General features: G+C 40.5%; 1 protein-coding gene across 6 annotated transcripts in view; it reads left to right on the plus strand.

The window, feature by feature from the left end:
• SASH1 (SAM and SH3 domain containing 1) overlaps positions 1–26,141 on the plus strand; it is an 835,969-nt gene that overhangs the window by 719,362 nt on the left and 90,466 nt on the right. For all 6 annotated transcript variants that reach the window (XM_074948572.1, XM_074948573.1, XM_074948576.1 and 3 more), the window contains 2 exons: positions 20,893–20,943; positions 21,065–21,114. In XM_074948572.1, coding sequence (XP_074804673.1) covers positions 20,893–20,943; positions 21,065–21,114 — 101 coding nt within the window. The remainder of the gene's footprint in view (positions 1–20,892; positions 20,944–21,064; positions 21,115–26,141) is intronic.

Here is a 26,141-nt window from a genome sequence, read left to right on the forward strand (position 1 = left end):
GTCTTTCCCCTGTTGCTGCCCGGCCTTTGCATTGAGACTCCGACTGGGCATCTCTGGGGCTGAATCTAGCAAGCACTAAGCAGGGCTTCTGTGATTTTTCTCCCATTCAGTTGCTGTGGAAAAATCCTAAGGGAATACATCCCCAGAAGCTAAGTACAATGTATGTAGAATACAAATACTTCTGAAAAACATTTGCCTGTGGGATGCACCAGACTATATAAAATGGCAGGCAGTGGAGAAGGAAAAATCTTCAGGAGAGAATCTCCCGGGATCCCCCTTAGAAGAGTTTTCTTCCTTCCTTATGTAAATTTCAGATGCCCAGAGGGTGCATGTTACCAATACCTAAAATCTATGTTTAATGTGCCCGCAATCTTAGGGGGGATGGGACGAGAGAGAATGTGGGAGAAGGAGAGATGGTGTGAAAATGAGACCCTCAAAAGAAATTTTGCACCCCAGACCCAAATACTTTAATGATCTTGTTTCTGTAGTTCTCATCATCGTATGTGGGCCGCTGGACAAGTGTACTAAATTTATAAAAACTAAACAGTAAAGCATACAACATTCAAGTAAGACTGATTTCCAAAATACTAGAGCAAGCAAATAATTCATGCTTTTAAAAGTCCCACCAGCCAACACATTCCTCCTTTCAATAAATTGAAAAATGACTTACAGCTCTCTTAACTATAGGACTTGAGATGATAGAAAGGGATGGTAAAAAGCCAGTGTTAGAGGAACCAAGGACGTGCAAAGAAAGTAAATCCATTTACTAACAAACAAGCAAGGCCGTGCAACGGTAGGAGAGCAGTTTTACAGTGGCTATCTTGCATAACAGTGCAGGGTCTGTAGCGGGGGAGTGATCTACTGAGAGAACCTCGCATGTTTTAGCATCCAGACAACAGTAGCAGCATTTTGAACCCTTTGTAGGCACTTCAGGACCTTGTCACGGAGGCCAGCGGTGAAAGAATTGCAGGAATCTGTCCACAGAGTTATAAAATGTGCAGTAACATGTGGTCAAGATGCTTTCCAATCCAGCAATATCTGAGGGATGGCGAAAGAATGAGAGACTAGGATTGTTAACATATCACCTCAATTTGTTTAGGGTTTTATCAGTAACAACCCCTAATTCTAACTGATATTTGAAGACAATTTAATTATTGTTAAACAAATGTTAAGATCAAGGATATGTTTTTATTAAATTGACCCAGTCAGATTATTAAAGACTAAAATTTTAATGTGGGATTGGGTGAGGGAGTGGGTTGATTGGGGTTTTTTGTTTTTTTAACTTTTAGACAAACTAATGTTTATCCATAGCCCTCTGTTTGTAAGTATTGCCTTGCAGTGTTTGCCAGCAGACCATTGTGCTAGAACCTGGAAATGAAAGAGTCTGTTAACAAAAATGTAACTGATTAATCTCGTCTATTGACAGTGCCATTGTCCAAGCTGAGTGGCATGCAAAGGGTAAACAAATAACAGAAATGGTGAAAACTGGTTTACACTTTTAAAATTCTTTCAGATGTACTATTAACATTTGGGTTTTTTAAAAAAAGCTGCTCTTTGTCTAACAATATCATTTTAAGTCAGGGGTGTGAGACAATTTTTAACATTTCATCAGCATTTGGGGCCTGATTTTTCAGAGGTGCAGAGCATCTGCAGGCTCTCGGCTTTTGTGAAACTCTGTTATATCATTTATATTTGCTATTTAGCCAGGCACAAGATGCTTGGGGCACACAGAGAGCTTCCATTGCTATGCAAGTCTCAGGATTTGCATGGATTCTGGGGAAATGTGTGATAAAACTGGCTCCAAACAATCTTCCTGTAAATGCTGCTGTTGCTGCCTTCTAGGCGTGAAATATTGCAACCCATATGCACAGCTGCCTCTGTACATTCTTAACAATTGGCTAACAAGCAAGCATTCACTGGATGTGCTAAGATGATAAATGGTTTATCCTTTCCAAACATTTAAAAGGACCTGGCCATACTCAAGAGAATTGGTTTGACATGTAGAGACTGAAATATATAGGCTCCATAACATAAGAGCTCTGTGTTTAGCTGAAATAGAATCTGATCATTTATATAAATTATTTGAAGTGGTCATATTTTTCACTGTCTTGTATTTTTTAATATTGTAGATCATTTGTGGATTCAGGCCCTGATTCAGGAAAGCACTTACGCACATTCTTAACTTTAAGCATATGCCAACCACTGACTTGAATTGGATTTAAGTATGAGATTAAAGATAAGCATGTGCTTAAATGCTTTGCTGAATCAGGGTGCCAGTTTCCTTGAAAGATGGCATATAAAATAAAGGTGTATTGGAATAAATATGATTGAAACTAAACCAAGTGTGCTAGAAAGATGCAGTAGATATTCAAGGCAGGCCAAGTGGACCATATGTCCAGATTAAAAGCTAATGGAAGACCTACCAAAACTAAGTGAGGTTGCTAGATGTGAAATACACAGGCTGTTATTTATAACAAATTTGACCTAAATTCCTCCGCAAGACTCCCTGGTGTCTGTGAAACTCTTGGGCAGCAGAGGAGAGATTCTGCTGAAGCTTCAGATACATTTACAAATGTAATTTTTCATTTAATTAAATAGGAAAATGAATAATAGTGATTTTATCATATTCAAATTAATTTTAAGTTACAGTATACTATGCTACATCATAGCTTTTAATTTTCAACAGACAGCAACATTTTGTTCAGAAGATATTACTATTATCAAAGTTGAAGGAGGGAAGTTTCTGGTTAGAAAGCTATGTAGAAGACAACTGAGTATTCTGACGCTTGAGAAGTTGTGGGAGACTGTTTGGGCTTGAGGGATAAACTCACTATCTGGATAGTAAAATAATCAGCAGTGAAATAGTTAACTGTTGCTACTAAACTTGTCATTATCAGGTATCCGAGTTAGCACCCTCTTGAAATTAATGGGGGTAGGTCATACCTTTCTAAGTCATTCTGTCAACAGCCAGTGTTTATTTGTCTCATTATAGTGTGTATGGTAACACCCATTGTTTCATGTTCTCTGTGTATATAAAATCGTCCTTCTGTATTTTCCACTGCATGCATCCAATGAAGTGGGCTGTAGCCCACGAAAGCTTATGCTCAAATCAATTTGTTGGTCTCTAAGGTGCCAGAAGTACTCCTGTTCTTTTTGCAGATACAGACTAACACGGCTGTTACTCTGAAACCAGTGTTTCACTGATTATACTTGGTTCACAGCTGGAAGGTTTTCTTCCTGACCATAAAAACTATGCCTTTTATTTATTTTATTTTTTGATGATCTCTTGGGTTCTGGAGCACAATTCTGTAGCAATGAGTGGATTCTGTGGCAAATTCCAGAGTCATGGAAATAGTGAGTTCACAAGGCCTTGAATATAAACACAAAAATAAAATTCCTGTGTGATATTAGTGCAGTACTATAATCAGATCCGGAGCAAAAATCCTCTCCAAAAAATGTGTTTTGCAGTGGTGGGATCTCAGCTGCTTTAACAAACACTGTCAAGAACCTTAGCCAAAAGGGAAAGGTAAGATCAAGCTCTGTTAGGGTCCTGTTTAGCAAAAGGAAGACTTCTTCTGTCAAGAATTATCACAGCTCTGCCATCATCATCTGAGCTCATTTTCCAGAAGCCTGGAAAGCTTTTCTTTATAGATCCATACAGTTGAACAATGGAAGAGTGTCTACACTTTGCCCAGGAATTCATGTTGGGAGTGCTCTCCTAGTGCCTGTCTACGCAAGCAGTTCCCGGTTGCAAGAGCTTTTCATTTAAAAACACTTGGAGGTGTTCATACACGCTTAAACTTTACTCATCTCAGATTTCCACCTTCCTGGTAAATTAATTTGCTTGTAGGGCCTACAAGCAAGCTGATTCTTAACGCCTGGAAAAGACACTTTCAAAGACAAGGTGTTCAGTAATTTTGTTCTCTGGGTTTTGCATACTTAATCTCTATTTTCTTGAGGGGATGGGGGACGAGCCAAGATAAAACAAATTTACTTTTCATCACACTCCCTTTTGTTGTCACAGTAAGTGCAGTGTACAGTGTGCATCCTCCGTATGCATTGTCAGCAATGGCAAAGCAGCAATTAAAATGTTATGGCAGCAAATTGTTCACTGGGGTGTTTTCACTCAAGTAGATTTTAACTTTTTTAAAGCTTTGAACATTTGTGTCATGCTGTAATTAAGTTGAATGTTGAAATTGATATAATTGAAATGTTGTTAAGGGCCAAATCCTGCTCTGTGGACTCACATGAGAAGCTCTATTGACCTCACTGGCCCTGCTCACACGAGCCTAGATGGCTCAGAGATTTGATAATAGGGTAAAGAGCTTTTCACTCAAGATCTATGATGTAAATGCAGCCTAAATCATTACCGTCTGGAGGCTGTTGGGTGTCTGTATGAGATTAATTCATACTCTTTCCAGTTCCCAGTGGGCAAGCACGCAAGAAACATCCCCATGATCCCCACTAACTAGCACTTTTGTTAGCAGTTTCAGTGGAGAAGCCACGGTCTGAATAGGCCTCTAGACTGAAATATTTGTCTCTGAAAGTAGTTCCTGTAGATGAGAGTTCAAGCATATTGCAGGACAGTTCACAGAAGCATACATGGCCACTGCCTTCACCCCATAATTGTTCATTTTCTAGGCTGACAGTCCTGGGCCCTGAATGTATATAATTTTCTTAGTGTTATCATGAGCCCTCATAATGTGAAAATGTGATGGCCCCCTGCTCTCAGTACATCCAATCTGAGACTGTCTCTTTAAGGATTAAAAACAAGATTTCGTCTCCATTAATTCCACAATACACCACCTGAGTGGATTTGGGTAAGCAGCAGGGTGAGTCAGCCAAATACAAGGCTTGTACAAGCTTGGCTGTAGTGAGCCTTTCATGCTACTTGTACACACAGAATGCCTGCATATTTAAAAAACCATAGGTTGCTCAATTTGACCTTCTTGGGATTATACGTCTGTGTCATAACTGAGTCACTGCATCCACATTGACATGCAGAAAAATGGCATTCCCAGCAGATCAGACTGCACAAGGCCAAACACTGCATACGTGCTTGTGGAGGCGATGGCTGAAGTGGCAAACAGAAATTGGAAGATGCATTGTAACTGTCACTTCAGGAATAAAATGCTCTCTTAAAAAATGGAACTGCCCCTGTGCATTTTAAGAACATGCCAAGAGCCAGCGCAGGTGGGAAAGCGGTTTGAAAGGTTTAATCATACAACCATAACTCTCTAGTGTGTGGTGGATGGCAATCATAGATGGCTTTGCAGGAGCAGCAGAGAGGCTTCTTTGTGGATTCCTTAGGCATTAGATTAAATGATTATTGGAAACTGTTTGTTTTTTTCTGAAGTTTAACCACCTTTGTAAGAGGCATATAACTTATGTAGTTTATTATTCCTCAGTAGATCTTCTTAATAAGAGGTGGTGCCCAGTCATCAGTCTGCAAGTGCCCTATTGTTTCTAAAAGGCCATAATAGGAATTAGAGAGACAAGGTGCATGAGGGCAACATCTTTTTTGGGACCAACTTCTGAGGAGGAGAGATGCAAGCTTTCCAGCTCCACACAGCTCTTCTTCAGATCTGTTGAGCTGGAAAACTTGTCTCTTTCGCCAATAGAATTTGGTCCAATAAAAATATTACCTCACCAACCTTATGTCTCTTGTATCCTGAGACCAACATGGATACATCAATACAGCAAACAAGAATAGAAATAGTAAGGGAATAACTACCATACTACGTTTAAAAAAAAAAATTAGACCCAAATCCTGCACCTCTCTGCTTAGACATATAAAGTCTGGACAATAGCAGAATCTATGTGATTCCTCTGTGCTGGATTGGAGAGGAGGCAACCTGCAGAGATCTCACAGGTCTGGCTTATGCCACAGCCTCCCACCCAGCCCCCACAGAGAACTGCTTCTCAAAGCCTGTTGGCTGGTGCTTTAAACACCTGAGAGGATTTGTTTCAGAGTAGCAGCCGTGTTAGTCTGTATTCGCAAAAAGAACAGGAGTACTTGTGGCACCTTAGAGACTAACAAATTTATTTGAGCATAAGCTTTCGTGAGCTACAGCTCATTTCATCGGATGCATTCAGTGGAAGGGTCTTTCTGCATAGCTGTTAATCCTCGGGGTTGTCAAGTGTTAGTTATTAAACTAATTACTTTCTTACTGAAATCTGTATTAATCACTTAGCTACTGTGTGGTTAGCTGGTATCTCAGGCAAAACTCAAGCCCCAGGTATGTCAGAAAAGTTGCTTTGTGAATTTTCCGTGGAACAGGTGAACTTCAGAAGAACATGTCCAAGCACCACAGCTGGACTGGAGGGAGGCCCAGCAGTGAGCTGTTAATTGTTTGTTTTGAAACCCTTCATTTAACCATTCTCTATCAATTGTGCTGGTAGCATTGCAGCTGTCAGATAGGAGGGTAATGTCAGGAGTGTGCTAAGAAAAACGATCATCGTAACAATCCAATGGAGGATGGCTTTGATGCAACACCATTTTGGAGCATTACTGTTTGTTGCCTGTTGTATTTATCGAATGGTTTCCAGTCACAGCATTTTTCTTTGGCTTGCTTTAGAATTTAAAAGGCAAATTCAGTGTGTTACTGTGACCTGTGGTGTAGACACAGATTTTTATAATAAATATATACATAGATAATTGTTTTTAAAGTTGTATTATGAATACCTATTTGAATACCTATGGGCAATGGATGGCGCTGAGCTTTCATCATGGAGGTTGCTGTCTTTCCTGTGAAAGACAAACTGATGGGGCAGCACTCTTTCCAGTTGATTTGGAGGGCAGCCGGTTTTAATGGGTAAACATCCATGTAGTTTTGGGTTGTAAATAAGGTTCTCTCTTAAATTAACTAAGTTGGTTTAGTTCACTGGATAAGCACGTGGGAGCTGTATATTAATATGTGTAAATTGTGTTCCCCTCAGAGTATACCACTGGACGTTCCATGTAGCTGCCTGCGTCTGCTCTGTGGGTATGTCTGCAGTGGAGCTGGAGATGTAATTTGCAGTTTGGGTAGGCAAAGCCATGATGATCCGCGTTCCCCTGCACAAGTACAATCCCATCAGAAATTCTAGATAGGCCCTCAGGGCACCTAGCCTGTTCTGCTGCCCATGCAACTGCATCTCCATTTCTAATTTTAGTGCACTAGCTCAGTCAGAACTAGCATAGGTGTGCTACCCAAGCTGCAAATTACACTTTAAGCTCGGGGGTAGGCATCTCCTAAGTTTTCACAATTCAGTGGAGCTTTCTCCCAGTATTGCCAGCTTGAGGTTTTATCATAATTCTCACAATGTCTAGTGTCCTTTCTTTCATTTAAAAGGAAAAACTAGTTTCTAGCCCCATTGATTGTGGAGAAAAGTGTGAAAAATCACTAAACGCTCAATCGCCAGAAGACTAATAATAATAATAATCCAAAAATTGTTTTAAAATCTCATGATTTCTGGAGGCTTTGGGATGACAATGCCATTGCTGGCACAACAACTATGCAGATGTAACAGAGTAAAAAACAAACATCCATCCATCTCCTTGCATTTCTTCACAGGGTAGTGTTCTTTTGTACCCTCAGAGGCTTTCTCACCAACAGCCATTTGCCATTATTGTCCAGTCCCCTCCTCCCTCCAGACAAGGGGGAGAGGTGAAATTTTTCCCTGCCAAATAATTATCAAGTCCAAAGTTAATATACATTATGCAGGAAGGTGTTAGCGGCTGCCAGCATTGACAGACCTGGTAATTGTCAATGAGTGAACTAAGCTCTTATTATTCAGGCTAAATGAAGGTGCAATTCAGTTCCCTTTTAAGAGTAATAGCTGAAACAATGGAAGCCACCTCCCAAGGATCCGGGCAGCATGGCAGTGTCTGAGCAGGGGCTAAGGCATGTGGACCGAGTGGTTTCCCTGATTGAAAATAGAGGTTCTCACGCATAGATTCGTTGCAGCTGTGTGTGTCCGTCTGTGGCAGAGGCAGAAAAAATGAGCAGAGAGTCAGGAAAAAAAAAACAGCAGAAGGCAAGAGAAGCAGTGGTGAGAATGGCCATGGGAGGAAGCCAAGAGTTGGAACTGCTTTTGGGAACAGTACATTCTGGAAAGGCAGACTTGGGTATCTGGACAAGGAAATTGCCTCCTGCTGCTTGTTCCTACTGTGTTCCGAGAAATGGGACTTTGTGTACATTCTTTGTAAATGAACAGGTTTGCATGAAAGAATATACCTGACTCATATAATCAATTTCTGCTCCTAACAGAAAAATCTTTGCAAGGCCCTAAAATATAGGCTAACCAAAATGCAACAATGTGAGTACCTCAAAGCTAATTCAGAACTGTATAACAATGATCAGATCATCATCAGCTATTTAGTGGAGCTATACTGATTTACACCAGCTTGAGGGTCTGCCGCAAGCATCCGTCTAGTATAAACTTCAGATTAATATTTACAAAGAGACTCCCAAATTAACGTCCCTCTCTTTACTTTTTAAAGGAAATTTCTATAGCATGGAAATTATAATGAATACAAGCCAACAATGTGTGCTAATCCTCTTTTGTATTACCCTTGTTAGTTTGTTTTCAGTGCCCCTCCTGGAGAAACTGCCTTTATTTTCTGTGAAATTTTGAAATTAGTGTCCCAGCAGTAAAAGCTCTTTTTCTTCCATCCCCAATCCCTGGAGGAGGTTTATGCATGTACAGTGGAAGCAATTCAGTGTCAGACTCTGAGGAAAGGGTTTATTTTATCCATCTGACCTTACAAGTGTCTGATTTCATTTGTCTATAAAATAAAAAATACCAGCTTCATTTAAAAGAAAACTTCATTTATTCTCTTTTAAAATAACCAAATTTTAGGTGTATTTAATTAACACTGGCCTGTTTTTTTCCAGTGAAATCAATTGGAAAGAGAATTTTGAAAACTCAAGGGGTCCTGATTCTCATGTACAGTGTGGCTCCTTTATGCTGCCAGAGCATAAACAAGAATCAGGCTCAGTGAAATTTTCATTGACACTGTACATCTGTGAATGATAAAATACCCGAATAGCTTGTAATGTCCTGGTCGTCTTATTAGTACATGACCATGGAACCCTGAACATCAGGAGGAACTAAAATGGAATCAAAAAATTAAACTAATATTCCAGAACATCAACAGAAAATACATACGTAATTTAAAACATTACAAAGAAATAGATTTAAACTTGATCTGAAAGATTTTTTTTACTAGTAAGGCCCAAGTTCAGGGTTTCTGTATTTGTTTGGGTGCATTTGATGTTGTTTCTAACACCTGAAGCAGACCAAGGAGCTTCAGTTTTACCCTACTTGAGTGTTACCTGTGGTGTCCTCAGTTGTACCTGAAATAATGCAAAACCTTAAACTCAGGTCTTGACAGGTAAGTAAAGAGAGGCCTGATTTTTCCATTTTCTAAAATACATTTATTAGAGAAGGCCCAAGCTGCAGTGTTTGTAGCTTGATGTTCGGATCCAATTTTTCCCCAAATAAATTGAGTTTTTGAAATTCTATATTTTGGGTTGTCCTGTTGGAGCTAAAGAGCAGCCAAACTTCTTCAGACAGATTCAAATCTGGGGTTATGGTCTGGATTTATTTGCAGTTGTCAGTCTCCCTAATGTGGGGTTCTCAATGAATTTCTTATGTTTCTATAAAGAAAACCATTTAATTTCACTACTAGAGCAAAGTTACACGTATTAGAGTAATTATGGTGATGGAAAGGTTCCTTTTAGTTTGTTTTCCTGATCCTGAGGTGAGAGAGTAAGAAACTTGCATCCAATAATTAACAGGTTATAGTAAATAAAAATAATTTGTACAAAATTTAGCTTTGTATTAAAATATTTTTCTTTTTACATTATGTACGTAATGTAACTTGTTATGAATCTCGCGCACTCAAAATGTTAGCACTTGGTATTGCTTTTCTGAGGAGAACAGCAAACTCAGGCTATGTCTGTGTTGCTCCACAGGTCTGACTACAGAGGTGTGACGAGCGATGTGCTCCAAAGTTCCGTGCTGTAACTCCCCCAGGCGTACACTGCAGATGTGAACTAAAAAGTTCCTAGTTCACATTAATGTAGTCCTGTATGAAGAGGGCTGTTCTGATGCCAACTAGAAACCTTTTAGTTCATGCCCGTGGTGCCCACACAGGGGAGTTACGGCACAGCACTTCGTGCACACCCCTGTAGTCCGAACTGCAAGGCAGGGTAGACAAGCCCTCAGTGTACTGTAATCACACACTGGATTTACTGGTGCACCATCTTCTTAGTCAACACAGAGAGAACTTCAGCTCCTCCTCCAAATTCACCTTTGGTGATTTACTTTTTTGCACAATATGAAGTCAAGGGTTCTGGAAGAGGGGTTGGTTGGTTGGCTTGTTTACTCTAAATTAAAAGACCAGAGTAAATGATGGTGCAAGAGAGAAATCACTTTGAATAATTTCAGGTTTCAGAGTAGCAGCCGTGTTAGTCTGTATTCACAAAAAGAAAAGGAGTACTTGTGGGACTTTAGAGACTAACAAATTTATTTGAGCATAAGCTTTTGTAAGCTACAGCTCACTTCATCGGCTCACGAAAGCTTATGCTCAAATAAATTTGTTAGTCTCTAAGGTGCCACAAGTACTCCTTTTCTTTTTTGAATAATCCGTTAGCCTTACAATGTTTAACAGCTGCTTTTAAATGCCTATGATTTCAGCATGTTTATTAAATGGGTGTTAGAGATTACATTTAGTTAACAAGTTCATTTGAGCCCTTTACAGAGCAGTCATCTGTAAGTTAATGCAGAGGAGGGATAGAAGTTAGAGTGTAAGATCATAAACGCATCATTGATATGAATATAAGTTACAGTGAAGCTGGGTTTACCCGTGTTGCCATTATAACCTTCTTTGGGAAGATTTATAGTACAGCTTTGGAAGTTTATTTAAGGGTAACATTTAGCATTGGACTTGGCCTAGTATTCATTTTCTGTCTGTCTTTCCCAGTTTTTGAAAATAAAATAATTTCATTATTCTTTACAAATTTGTATAGTTCTTTAAGATTTTTTTTGTGTTCTGTAAGGTGAATATTTAATTTGTTTTAAAAATGAAAGCTGGGGACCTAACTCGTCTATAATACTGTCTAGTGGCATTGGTATTTTGCTGTTTTTTGCTGTGCAAATAGCAAAAAAATCTTATTTTAAAATTATCTACTTGAAAAGGAAGTTTGAAAGAAATTTTAAAAATTATTTTGGCTAATTAACATTAAGAATGAACAAACACCAATAAAACTATTAGTATTTCCCAGGTAAAAATCCAGTGACGAGGAGATAACTTTCCCCTTCCTAATTACTCTAAATTGTTGCCTTTGTAGGTAAAGTGGAATCTTAGGAGGGATTTGAAGTTTAGACTGACATGTTGAGTTCTTAGTTCTTTGGGGATGCAAGTTAACAACTGATTTCCAGCTTCTGGACGGCCTACTGTATAATGGTGTACTCAGACTAGCGCCAGGTCGGCTGCTGTCCACATTACACCAAACACCACCTCTAGTTAGCACGACTGGTTGCAGTCTCTGCTAAGAGGCCATGCATTGACTGAGCACAGAGACTTGAAGTAGCTTCTCCAGGATAGGTTTCAGAATAAAGTACAAACTCCTCCTTGCTGTTACAGTACCACACACAGCTCTGCCCCGCCTGTGTCTCATTGTTCTCCTCGTCATGTCCAGCTCTCTGCTCACATTTCTCATCTTGCTCCCTCCTGTTCTTGCTTTTAGATCTTTTTTTAACACAGTTTCCTACCACTGAAACAGAATGTTCCTCCTGTGCCTTAAACATTCTCCCTGCCTTAGAATCATAGAATATCAGGGTTGGAAGGGACCTCAAGAGGTCATCTAGTCCAACCTCCTGCTCAAAGCAGGACCAATCCCCAGGTTTTTTTTGGTTTTTTTGGCCCAGATCCCTAAGTGAACCCCTCAAGGATTGAATTTACAACCCTGGGTTTAGCAGGCCAATGCTCAAACCACTGAGCTATCCCTCCTTCCCCCTTCTTTAAGTCCATCCTCAAAAATCCATTTCTTGCACCTTATTTTCCATCATTGCCTTTCCTTAGCAGAGTAGTCACCTTCTCCCTTTGGCCCAGCCTTAATGACCCCATAACATGGACCAGAATTTATTTGATTTTTGCATTGTAGAACATGAATTGTGGGGGGTTTTTGGTTTTTTCTTTTTTTTTTTACACCCTGATCCCTCCTTTCCCTGAAAACTTTCTTTGTCTATTTTCAAGTTCGATGCTTTTCTGAGTTAAAGCCCTATTTGTTACACATGGGCTTAAGTGGTGGCAGGACAGGAACCTACGTCTTTTTCAATCCCAGTAAAGCATCATGCACTATTATGGAATTTCACCAATCTTGTGGTTGCTAATGTTTTTGTCATTTAAAAAGTGTTGGTGGGTGTTAATAATCTAAAAGAAATCTAAATAAATGGAAAACACATTAGAGAAAATGCCATAATTGTTGTTTGGAAATAGAAAAATGTTTTAACTTTCTTTTTATCTGAAACGTTATATTTGTAGATTCTAGTATTCAGCAAGGGTTTACACTGGGCCGAGACAGAAATTGTTTTAATATATAAGTAAGCACTTGAGAGCTACTATAATTGCATGTTTTGTTTCTGCCTTCTTGTAAAACCACACTTGGTTAGTAGCATAGCTAAGTGTTCACTTCTCTGTGTTGATGCATGAGCCATTAGGAGAATATTTGGACTGTAGTTTCCTGAAAAGAAAAAGTATTCACTTCTTTGAAATCCTGTTTTTTTTAACCATTCCTCCCCCACACCTCATTTCCTCACTCCTGAATTTTATTGTTGCTACAGAATGTCATAATTTGCTATGTGTCAGTCTTGGCAGTAACATGCAAGAGTGATGGAGCAGAAAGTCTCCACTGTTCTAGTGTAATGGCTAAAATGATGGACCTTGGGATACAATTTGAAACTCAAAATGGATCCTTTGCTAATCTGAACCACTGGAAACTCAGTGAGCTGGTTAATTCCTCCAAATAAACACTTTCTGAGGTGGTAGCCACTGGAATCCTTCTTCCTTTATTTATTTATTTTTGATCAGTGACCCATGGCTAGCAACTGGTTGGCAGTTCTCATTAAACACCTGTGTGTTCCTGTGCTGTCACTGCAAAAATGTTTTGTTTGTCATAATCTTCTCTGGAGCTTCTGTGCAGGTTGGGACATGACTTGTGGCAAAGGAATCTAGACCAAATAATTGGTGTCAGACTAAATTACCCTGCTGGAGGACTTGGATGTTATGAGTTCCTCACGATCTTTTGAATATGGCTTTCTATCGTCATTGAGAAGAGAGGCTAGAAATTGCAGCGTGTATTCAGACTAAGCAAGGTGGAGTCCCTTGGGGAGAGAATGTTTTGGATTTTCTTATGTATAGTTTCCCTTCCTATCTGCCTTATTGCTAGCCATTTGGGGGAGGGTTGTCAATGGAATTATTATTTATAATCTCAAATCATGAAATTGGCAACATCAGCATTTTTAGTCCTATCTCCTATTTGTCATGTCTCTAAACTTCCCCAGCAGCTCCACATGTTTCCCTCTTAACAATAGCTGCTTCGCGTCTCAGTGATCTTAATCACGCCTAGGATTCTCTGTTTGCTACCTATAGCTCTTAGGCCTTGTCTACACTAGCGTTTTTGGACCTGTAATTCCCAGTTAATGCAATTCCACTTGCGGAAGCTGCAGTGTAGACAAGGCTCAGAAGGGACACAAGCTCTTCTATCCCCAGGGTTCGAGGATATGGTGATCAAAAATATATGAACTTTACGTACACTAATGGTCTGAATTGCGGGCCTGTAATCTAAGTGTAGAAGCCCTTTGAGACCACTGCCTCTTCAGTGACTCCCAGAGTACTTCCAGGGAGCCTCTTTATATGCAGAGGAGCTTCTGGACTGGAGCCACAGGCTATCGTTCTTCGCAGGGGTGTTTCTGTGAATAACTTTTTTCCTTATGTTTTTTTTATCAAAATAATAAAGACAGAGTTTTTCCCTCCACATAACATACAGAATAGAACCCACCACAGGAAGGAAAGTGCCAGGTTGATTTAAACCCCGTCTCTCTGATCTGGAGCAGTGTTTCTAATTGTGATACAGCTGGCTAACAATGCACTCTTTTTGGCAGAAATGTAGGTATATATTTCCTGTTTTGTGTATTCCCCTTAATGAATAATGGGCAAAACCCAGAGCACTTTTAACTGCTACTTTCCTGAGAGGTTGAGTTCTAAAGGAAGACTGATAAAGTCCTACGGAAGTCAACTGAAGTCAGTACAGCTATGCTGATTTACACCAGCTGAGGCTTTGCCCCCAGAGCTACCAATAACACCTTGAAAGGCAAAATAATTAAACCGCAAGTGAAAAGCTTTCCATAAACGTCAGCTCCATTGTAAGTTCTGAGGGAGTGGAAATGGTGTCTAAAAAGCTGTTTACATGGGTGTTCGTTTCACTTGTCCTTGTAAGGATCGGTTCAGTTAGATTAGAACAGAAATAGTTCACCACCGGGCAGTTCTTAAGAGCAACGTTGCAATGAAATGTTACATTTCTGCCATGAGACGCTTTCAAAGAGAATTAGACCTTTATAGCCATATCCATCCCCACAGCAGGGTATGTGTGAAGGTGCAAGCCTTATTTTATGGTGTCTGGGTTTGAGCTCTGTTTATTGTCAAGTGAAAAAAATGTGTTGGTTTCATCCTAGTTCCCATTTGTTTACCTTACAAAATCACTATACATGTTAAACTAGCTGTGCGCAACAGCCTCCTCTGCTGAAAGGAGGCCTTCAACTGGGTAGGTTATGCAAGTAAACTAGGGGATATGTCTTGTATTGATCCTGGATGCCCTGGTAGCACACAAATTCTGAAACCTGATAGCACCGTAATATTGTCACATCTAATAGTGGCGAGATAGGTGGTTATTAGCATTCAGCAACATACTATTAGCTTTCTTGATATGCTAAAAATGTGAGAAGTGAAGAGAATAATCCAGAAAAAAAGACCCACAAATAACACAGCGCGAGGAAAGGTGATATGGTGGTTAAAACAGAGGAGTGAGTGTCAGGAGAAGGATGGTCTGATGTGAGTCTGGGACTTTGGAGAGCTGGGTTCAGTTCCTTGTCCCATCGCAGACCCATTGTATGAATTTGGGCAAGAGATTTTTGTCTCTGTGGCTTAGTTTCCTATCTGCAAAATGGGATAACAGTACTTCCTTGTCTTACAGAAGTGTTGTAGTGATAAATACATTGAAGGCTCTGAGACACTCAAGACCTATGGTAACGGGGGCCATGCAAGTACCTGTATAGACAGATCTGGTTTCTATTCCCAACTCTGCCATAAATAACGAGCAAGTCTCTTAGATACAGATTTTCAAAATTTGGTCACCTCAGTTTTTGGGGTCCAATTTCAAATACCTTGGGCCTTCTTTTCAGATATACTGAGCATTCTCAACTCCAACTGAAGTCAACGAGAGATGCAGGTTCTCAGCAGTTGGGCACCCAGGATCAGTAGCCGTGTTTGAAAATGTGGGGTTGGATTCCCAAAAAATGCTTACTCTGTCTACTTAACTTGAAGTCAAGAGTTTTACTACAACTTCAGTGGGAGTAGTTAGGCCAATACAGAGCGCCTTTGAAAAGCCCACCTTTGGCCTAACCCTCTCTAGGCCTCAGTTTCACATCTATATAATGCAGATCATACTTTCCTACCTCACATGTTTTTGAGACTCAGTTGATTAATGATTGTAAAGCTCTTTGAGATTCTCAGATGGATAGCACCTTAAGTGAAAAGTCATGTTGTTCAGAAATATGGTGGTTGTTAATTGGGTTATCCAGCTAATAAATCACTTACCAAATGTGTTTTTGAGTAATAAGTAACAGATAAGCATCAGAGGCATCATGTTTGTCGGACTTTAGCTAGAGACATAGGATTTGCCGTAACAGGATCGATGGACCATTGGGTCTGATGTCCTGTGTCCATCAATGGCATTGTGGTTAATGAGAAAGATGTGAAAACCCCTAGAGCACCTGGCCACTTCACATCCTGAACCAGGGTGAACAGCTGAAACCTTGAAGTGTGAGCCACAAGTCTCACTTGGTATGTTTACAAATCATTGTCTCTGTTATAGTAGAAATCGTGTAAAAAGAATTGTAGTTGTTGTGTTGTCGTGTCAGTTCCTACCCTGCAAGACGCTTTTCATCATAATTCAATATCGGTTACTTCCTGCCGTGTAATGCATTTTGTCAATAAACAGATTGTGAAAAAGTAGGTAATGCAGGACATGACTGAGGCATGCTGACAGACCTCTTTGTGGGTTGCCTGGATAGCGTCTGTCCCTTCTGAACCTCACTTTCGCCAGTGCTTTTGGGGCCTGATCCTGCAGCTGTTGAAGTCGATATCAAAGCATCCCCTGACTTCAGTGCTGTGGGAGAGGCCTTTCAGGTGGGAGACTGAATTCTTTCTAAAAGAGATGCTCTAGTTCAACCATAAGTAATGATCTTGATGCAAGAATTACTGGGTGAAATTCTGTGGTCTGTGTTATGCAGGGGTAGATTTTCATAAATGGTCCCTTAAATTCTATGTATGTTCTGAAGCCAAATTCATAAAGCCCTGCTCTTCTAGTGTTAAGCCATTTTGTTCCCCTCCTGATCCTGGGCTGCTCTGGGCACTGGAACAGCAGTTTCTCAGGGCTGCACTGCCTGAAATCTCCATAGTGATCCAACTCTCCCCCCAATACCCTCCACACCTCAGCATGTCTCCTGTGCCAGAACTAGTGAAGAGGTCTTTGGAAGGCAGCTTTATGAATACTTTCTGCAGTGCCTACATTGTGAAAATCCACTCTCAGTTGGAACTGGGATTTTTAAGGCATCTTTACACTACTCTAGCACTTTAACCTGGTGTGAATCTCACCCTATGAATCTGTATAAAGCCCATAATTCAGAACCTTTTAGAAATTCATCCACAAAGCTTTGCAGAATGTTTAAAGGTTTGTTTCAGGTTTGAGAGCTACAAAGAATTGACTTTTAATAAACTAATATTGTAAAATATTTAGCAAAATGTCATCAGTGTGTTTTTTGAAACTAAAAGCAGCATTCCAGAATTCATCCCACTTTGCAAAATAAGACTGTGATCCTGCAATTGGGTTCATATAGGCACAGAGTCTGCTCTCCAGTAGCCAGACCAGAGCCTAAATAAATAAAACTATTTATGGCTGGTTTAACTTATAAACCCTTCTTCTACCCAACATCCTTGATTGTTTGTCCGCACAGCAAAAATACCATTTAATTCTAATTAGGACTGAAGACTCTTGAATAATGATGATAGAGGAATGTCTTAAGTTATTTGTCTTTGATAAATAAAGCTGCCAGGGGCAAGTGCAGCTAAAGTGCAACTTTGTCTAAAGCTGCCAGGGGCAAGTGCAGCTTTAGAAGCCAGGGTGGCAGAGGAGGCTAATGGCATAAATGGGAGAAGAGAGTCGAGATTTTGAAACACAGGATGCAGCTGGCTATTTCCCAGGAGATTTAAAAAAAAATACAATAAACCTTTCCACCCGCCATTTACAATGTACAGTGAACTTGGGCAAGTAAAAGGATCCCTGAGAGTGGCAGAAAAAAGGGATATGGCCGCCTAAATTATTTTTTAAAAGTATATCTGTTAAAAAGGATTTGCAGCAGATGCTTCTGTAACCCACATGCCTTCTAGGTGTGGTGTTCTGTCCCATCTAGTGGCACTGAGACCACTTAGAGAGTTAAATGAGTTTAGCTCATGCTGTGGAGGCTCATGCACTAAGCTCCAGAGGTCCCCAGTTCGATCCCGCCCACCAGCGACTGGCGTTTGTTGGCGTTACACTTCTTCAGACAGCAGGTAAATGATGAAAAACCAAATATTTATTGCTGAGAGGCGGGGCTACAAATGCACTTCAGGCACACAGTGGATTCCTTTGACTGGCTCTATGCAGCTTTAAGACGCCCATACTGGTGAAATGTTCTGTGTTGTCTTTGTGACAGTGGGTGGAGGAGGAAAAACTGGCTTGAATGAGCTCTGTTGCAAGTAGGTTTACTGCTGCTTCCTTCCTTCCTTCCTCCCTTCCGTCCTGGCCTTCAGGTCAATGGGAGAGTGAAGGAGAAAGACGTGCAGTAATGTTCCTGCTGCCTTGCTGGCTGGAAAGCTTGTTTGACTTCTCTTTTGATAGAAGTAATAGGGGAACAGGGACTACTATACCTCTACTTTCATGAGAAAATCAGAGTCACTTGGTAGTGGTACGGAGAAATGATTTTTCCCAGTACCTTTTGATTCTGAACAATTAGTTTTGGCTTCTTGACCGGTTACATTTGCAGAGTATCCTGAGCCCCCAACAATTCCTATTAAAGTCGATGGAAAGACATTTCCATTGGAGTCTGGCCCCCTTTATACGCTGACACTTACACCCTGTCTACAATATTAAAACAACAAAGCCAAGGCAACCAGCATAGAACAGACCAAACCACGTCATAACAAAGTTACTATATCTTGTTACACCCTGTGTAGATTATGACTATAATCTAACATAATACTGTTATGTCGTTGTGCCATGGTGTGGTTGGGGCCAATCTGTTATACTACAGTCCCCAACAGTAGAAGCTGGTCTCCATTTGAATGAGTTCTATTAGAGTGGCAGTGAGTTTTGTTCTGGATTTTGCGGATTTTCTGGAAGGATTAACCCTAAAGTATTTCAGGTCAATTAACACTAATCCTTTTTTTAAATTGAATCTCATTTTCTTATTACTTTATTCTGTAGATACATTTCCTGTCTTTATCTTTAGGCCAAGGACATAGAAACTAGTTTTATTTTGAGATAGGAAAGAGTTAAAACTAGATTAACTGTTGCATTGGATAATATACCATAAAAAGACAACCCTGCTTTACTCAGGGATGAACAAATTGACCTGCTAGGTCTTCTCACTCTTTGATTTCTTTGAGTGTATGTTAGACCTTAGTGATTTCCTGGAGTACAATAACAACTATTTGAAATCAATGGCAGAACTCTCACTGGCTTCAATAGGACCAGAATTGGGTCGAAGATTCATAGTCCTGCTATGCAAAGTGTTTTCCCCCACTGTTTTGCATTCAGATAAATGAGGTGCCAACAGTTAAATTTACCTCCAGTGACGCAGAACTGCAAACTTTTCTCCAGTGCCACCTGGAGTTTAACCCTTGACTTCAGTGGGAGCAGGATTAAGCCCGCTGTTAGCAACAGGTACACTTTAAATTATTGATATAAAATCTTAAATTGGACAATATGGGCCTAATCCACCGAAGTCAGTGGAAGGACTCTCGTTCACCATGCTGGGGATAGAAACATGTCAGGCTACAGAATGCTCATTGTTAACCTGTGTTCCCAGATGAAGAACTTAGCTTGTTTAAGTCTACATGACTTTTGGTTAAGCTTGTTTGCTGAGAAATAGCTAGAAATTTTCCCCTTGAATTCTTGTTTTCAGTGAATTTGGGGGAATTCGTTTTATATGTAATCTCAAAATACTCACACACATCCTGAATCGTTTTTGTTACCAAACTTAAAAATGATATGTCCTGTATAACTGCACCAGTAGTGCAGAGTTTTTGGCGGGAGGTTTCCATTTTGACTGCCAAATACAGTATCACTTGGAGGAGAATTTTCTTCAGTATACTAGATAGTTGGAGACAATAATTGAAAGGTGCTTTTTAAAAACAAAAACAAAAAAGGTATCAGTCTGACCTTAGCATACATCCTTGATTTGTCATAAAAAAAATTGATAATTTCAAATGTCTTCACTTAAACGTTAGATTTCTAAAGATCACTTTTTTTTCAGAAACTCTCTAATTGCTAACATAGTTAATGGTTATAGTGATTAGTGCAGTGAACTGGGAATCGGGACTCCTGGAGTCTGGTCCTAGCTCCTTCTCAGTGTGTCAGTGGGCAAACCACTTAACTTTGTGCCTCATTTCCCCAATGTGCAATGCTGTTGATAATAGGTATCTACCTCCCAAGAGGACTGAGAGTTTTAATTAATGTTTATTAGGGCACTAAGGAATTTTGGCTGAAAAATAATCAGAGACCCTTTTTTTTTATTATTTATCCAATATATGCCATTGTAATTGGTTTAAAAAAAAATCTTGAAACTCAAAATCAGTATTGTGCCACAAATAATTTTCTTCAATGGTTGCAGCAAATTAATTTCATTTTAGGGATCTGCTGAGAACATAACCCCTTTAAAACACATACTTAATCCCGTGTGTTTCAGTTCAGGATGGGAAGAAGTGGGGGGTGTCACAATAAGTTGCAGCACAGGCTATGTTAAACAGGAGGCATTTATTAAAGAAAACTACAGCAATTTGTCAACACAAACAGACTTCCATGCAGCTTGAGTTCCAGCTTTGTCTCCCCTGTTTACCAAGGATCACATTCTATCTGTACCGTATGTGAAGACGTCTAGTGGCTGAATGATATACTGCAAGTAAACATACATTATCACAAGGGACAGGTGGCTCTGAAAGAGGAAAGAAAGCTCAGGAGGTTGGCAGTCCACATGTAGGAGTATGTGGCAAATGTTGATTATCCCTTGAAGACTACTCACATGTTTTCTTTTTTATTATTTTAACCCATATCTATGTATAAGCCTTACATTGTGCTACATTTATCTGTAATAAGTATGTAATTGGCTTCTACTTGAGTATTTCAGTGCTTCTTCAGAGAGCGATTCCACTGGAAAGCTTAATGCTTCCTATTTGAAAAGTCGTGGGATTTTTCAATGTTCTGTTCTTGTCTCCTTTTTCTTTTCTCATCTCACTCCATATTTGTTTTTCTGGAGAATGCTGCCTCGTTTGGGTGTTGCATTAACCCGACATCTGTTCTGTTTTAGGAGAAACCCGATGCCAGCCCCACATCGCTACAGCTGCGATCCCAGATTGAAGTAAGCACAATGACTTTAATCATCTATTTTTGTTTTGGATTTTTTTAATTTGATATTTTGCACCAGTTGGGTAAAGCTTGTTGTTCTGTCAGCACTCACGGCAATATATCTTCCCTTACAGGAATCGCTTGGCCTCAGTAGCACTGTGTCAACACCAGAGACTGAAAGAAAGTAAGTTTGGGCTGTTGGGGAGCACGAGGGTGTTAAGTGACACTTTTTTACATGAATCAGCCAATTCATGTTAAACTGATTTAATTTCACATAATTCCAAATGAATGCCCCATTGAAAACAAAACTGACACCTCTTCTTTTTGTGTTTTTCTCTTGGTATCTCTGTGTGCATGTGTGTGCATGCATGCAATGTAAATAAAGTTGGTGGACTGTTGTGAGAAGTGTCATCGATTTCCCTGCAAACTAAAGTCTACCTTTTTTTAAAAATAGCTTCTTCTTTTTTTTGTGACGATGTAAAAGTTCCAAAAACAGAAATAGGAGTTAAACACTGAAACCACTTTCCCCTTCTTGTGAGCCCATGGTTTTGATACTGTACTTTTGAAGAAGGTGCCAAGCAAGCAAGAGGGGTATTTAAAAGCAACTTGAATTTTAGCAGTCTTTAATAAAAACCTCTTTGTATGAGCTGTGTGGGTTTCTGTTTGCTGTCTCTTTCCCCCCTACTCGCGACCCCCCCCCCCCCCGGTCCTGCTGCAATGTATCTGTATCTGTTTGTTTTCTGTGCCTGCCTGGTTTTATCCCAAGAACTGGAATTCCAACCGCTATGGGTAATGTGCAGTAGTGCGTGAAAACATCTAGCCTTGTATTTTCAGGGACTTCCAAGTTCTTAGTGAGATCCCAACTGGGCTAGTTAAGAAAATGCATAGGGAGCCCAGTTTCAAATGTGTGGTGCTTTAATAGGACACTTCAGCCTCACATTTGAATTCCAGTGAGATACTTGTATGCCAGAATTGGACACTATGGCTTTGTCTCCATTAGGGACATTTTTTTAAAAAATTGCCACCGTTGCTCATACTGGTTCAGCTGCATCAGCATGAGCCATGTTGGGAGCCCTGGTTGAGATAGGATACCAGCTGTTGTCACCATTTTATGTGCTGTTTCCATTACTCGTGCTCAGAACAGACTTCGGTGACACATTATTTAAAGTGATGACAGCCAATGGCCCATGTGCAGTAGGGCTTCCAGTCAGGCAAACACTGGTGCTATCTAGTATTGGAAAATCTCCTTTGTGTAGAGAAGGCCTCAGTATCCTCAAAGAGGATATCTCCCTTCCTATCTTCCATTTTATTCTATTGCAGTTAAACCAAAATGCCACATTTTATGAAACTTTGAATAAGTGAGGCCTGGGGGACAAGCTAAGATTTCCTATCATAAAAATTACTTAGTCCAGCCATAGATCTCAAACACTTTACAGAGGAGGTGGTATTATCCCCATATTCTAGATGGGGAAATGGCAGCACAGAGGTGTGGAGTGACTTGCCCAAGGTCACCTAGCAGGCCATTAGCAGGACTGAGAATAGAATCCAGATCTTCTGATGTCTTATGTTCTAACCACTGGGATGTACTCCCTTGCAGTTTAGCTGCTAAACTACAGATGCCTTGAATAAAAAGAAAGCAATACGTACATAAATATACTTGGAGTGGTTTTATTCTGAAAAGTGCTTGTTACGTTTTTTAACGGAAAGAATAATAACTTCACTTGTCAATTTAAATGGAAAATGCAGAGGAATTCTTTGGAAAGTAAAGTATTTCATGAATGAAATCACAAGTGTTGAGAGAGTGTGTGTGTGTGTGTGTGTGTGTGTGTGTGAACTGAAGCACAGAACTGATTTAATCCATCCAAATATGTGTAGGATTGTCACAGAGGAAGTTTTGCATCAGGGAATTTGCAGAGTCATAAAACACTTAACTTGAAGCATGTGGTCCTTCTGTTTGATGTGAGAGATTGAAAATTGCAAAGAATACTCCTAAGGGAATTCTGCACCAAAAAAATTGCCAAAATAACACAATATAATCATGACAGTTTCAATTATTTTGGTAATTTATTTAAAATACTTGTCAGCCAGTAAGTCTGTAACAATACAGATAACAAAATTCAGGAAATGTTTTTCGACAAATAGATTTCTTACTAGGCATATTAATACAGAACTTTGAGTAATAATTCATTTAAACTGCAGTACAGAAACGTATTTCCCACACCCCTCAGAAGCAGTGCAAAGGCTTGTGGGAGTTGTGGGTAATGGAGGAGCTGAGGGAGAGTCAAGTAATTGCTGGGAAGGAGCCGGGGTGTGAACTTGGAGGATTGTTGGGTGTGGATGGGAGAAGTATGGAACAGGGTTGGTTGGGTTTTTTGTTTTTTGTTTTTTTTTGGAGGGAGGGGCAGGGATTGTTAGGGAGTTGGGGAATCTCCCCCATGCAGACCCTTGCTAACTCTTACCCTCTTTTATTCTGTCTGGCACATATCCCTGTCCCCATGTGTCCCTGCACTCCCCTTCCCTGTTCCCATGTGGCCTTGCACCTCCCTGTTATAATGTGGCCCTGCACCCCCACTAAGCAACTCCCTGATCCCATGTGTTCTTGCACTCCACTCCCATTTAGCCCCACCCCAGTCTGTCCTCCCAATAGCCCATCTGAACCCTATTCTGTGACCCTCCAGCAGCCCCATGTGCCCCACGCTGTCCATCCCCCGCCCCCCATATCCCATGTCTCCTGACCTGGCCACATGGGCAGGGCGCCGTGAGAAACACAGCCTCTTCTCTTCCACATCTGCAGGTAGGGCTGAACTCTGTTCTGGCACCATGGCAGCCCCTGGTAGGCGAAAGGTGTAACTGCAGCACCTCTCCGGCAGAATGTATCTTCTGCAGAGAAAATAAAATTCTCCGTGGGACATGAATTCTGAGCATGCACAGTGGCGCAGAATTCCCCCAGGAGTAAAAGGGGTCATGATCATTTGATGCCAGACTAAAAACACCAGTGAAAATAGTCAAGGTAGAAGTGATTTAAGCCTGTGTTAAGATGATAGCTTGATTGATCAATGCTAGTTTCATACTCCTAGCTGAGTGGCATTGTCTTATCAGTTCAGCACTGTTACGTGCAGGTAGAAAGAAGACTATACAATTCATTGGCAAGAATATGACCCTCTACCAGCTGTTTAGTTCATCAAATGATTTTTTTTCTTACTGCTAACAAACTGAATTAGAGTCTTCTTTATAATTTTCTATTTAGGCCTCATGTATCTGAGTTATGTGCTTTCTTTTGTCCTGCCTGATAGGACACAGTACTCTGGAGAATGCAGGCAGTTCATGAGAGTATGTCTACACTGCAATTAGACCCATGGCTGGCCTGTGCCTGCTGACTGGGGGTGGCAGAACTTGGGCTAAAGGGCAGTTTGGGTTTGGCCTGGAGGCCAAGCTCTGGGATCCTCGCAGGGTCCTAGAGCCCAGCCCCCAACCCAAGCCCAAACATCAATACCGTAATTAAACAGCTCCATAGCCTGAGCCCCACAAATCCAAGTCAGCTGTCCCAGGACAGCCACAGGTTTTTAACTGCAGTGTAGACATACCCTGCTGTACCACTTCTGATGGCTCATCTACACAGCAACGCAAACTGCAGCCAGTCAGGAATTTTTCAGTGAAACGTTTTTAATCAGAAAATGCTGATTTGTTGAAACTTAATTTTTTTGTGGAAATGTATCAATTTCAATTAAAGGTTTCTCAGGTCCAGGATGGAATTTCTGGTCAGAGACCCAACAGCTTGGTGTTTAGGGCACTCACCTGGGATGTGGGAGACCTAGTTCAGGCTTGATTCAGAACAGAAACTTGAATCTGTTTCTTTCAAATGTTTACCCTAGCCACCGAACTATATAGTGAGTCTCTCTCTCTCTCTCTCTGACCCAGTACATTTTTATTTACACAGAGTGGAACAGTTCCAACAGAGGAGAGGGAAAGGGAGAAAAGAGAGTCTGACTCTCATCTAGTGTTTAGGGCACCTGCGTGGGATGTGGGGGACTCAGGTTCAAGACCCTGCTCTGCCTTATTCAATGACCTAACTATCAGACAATTGCAGGGGAAGGGTGTCTCTCATGATGTTTGCTACAATTTTCAAAATATCTTGTTTTCGTTCCTGTGTAGAAGTAAGTTGGTAATCTCAGTCTAGCTTCTATTGGACAAGGGACTGCCAGTCATGAAATCCACCCTAGTGATCGGCATGAAACTAATAGAAACTTCCTATTCAGTAGAGAGACAAGAGGTCTCTGTGGGCCTGGAGACTGAATTACCTTCTCACCTCTAGTGATGGTCCCTCCAGAAAGGGAGTGGGGAAATATAAGCTTCTGTTACTGCTGTCCATACTTTCTAGCTCGAGAGAGAGAGAGCGAGTAGTAAAATGTGTTTTGTCATGGCACTAAAAATGCTCATTCCATTAAATTGGCTAAAGTGGTAACAAGGAAACCTGGGAGGTAGGGGGTGGAAACTGCAGGGAAAACATAATCAGAAAAATCCTTATAGCACCAAACAAAGCAGAGAGGTGTCTGAGGTTTGTGTGGTTATGTTGCTTGTATAGCTAGTAATACCCAATATGTTTAAAAACTGCCTGAAATATGGTAAATTACAAAATAGGAAGCAGAGTCACATTTGTTCAAGTCTAGTTCTAAACTTCATGACCAGTTGAGTTTTTCAGAGAAGTTGCTTCTATAAATTGAATCAGTTCTGTGGTTTTTGTAGGGTTGTAATACTCTGCAAATAACTCAATGGAAAATGATACTCCTGAAAAGTGTGCCTTTTCTTCCATTAATAGGCGCATTTTTCTCCTGTCAGGTTTAATTTCCACACATACACCCTTCAACTTGCAGCATTATTGTCAGATTGAATGTTAGAGTAATATTGTGAAGTCTGATCTTGCCTCCAGCATAGTGGCATGCCTCTGTATACAACAGATATTTTTCATTTTGAACAGCAATCCTGGCTATGCAGACACAACTGAATTTTGGTTTTGACTAAAAGTGTGACCAATATAAGACCAAATACACAGGAAACACGTTCTTGGTGGCTATTGTTGCCTCTTGGTGCCCGTAATGTGTCAAGCCACGGGTGCATCGTATGTAGTAATAATGCTATTATTTCTCTAAGATGACAACTCCCCAAGGAAGTTTACTCAAGCCAGGGGAATGAGGTGGGACAGGGGGAGGGAGA

This window comes from Natator depressus, chromosome 3, assembly GCF_965152275.1.
Source record: "Natator depressus isolate rNatDep1 chromosome 3, rNatDep2.hap1, whole genome shotgun sequence".
Lineage (NCBI taxonomy): Eukaryota > Metazoa > Chordata > Testudines > Cheloniidae > Natator > Natator depressus.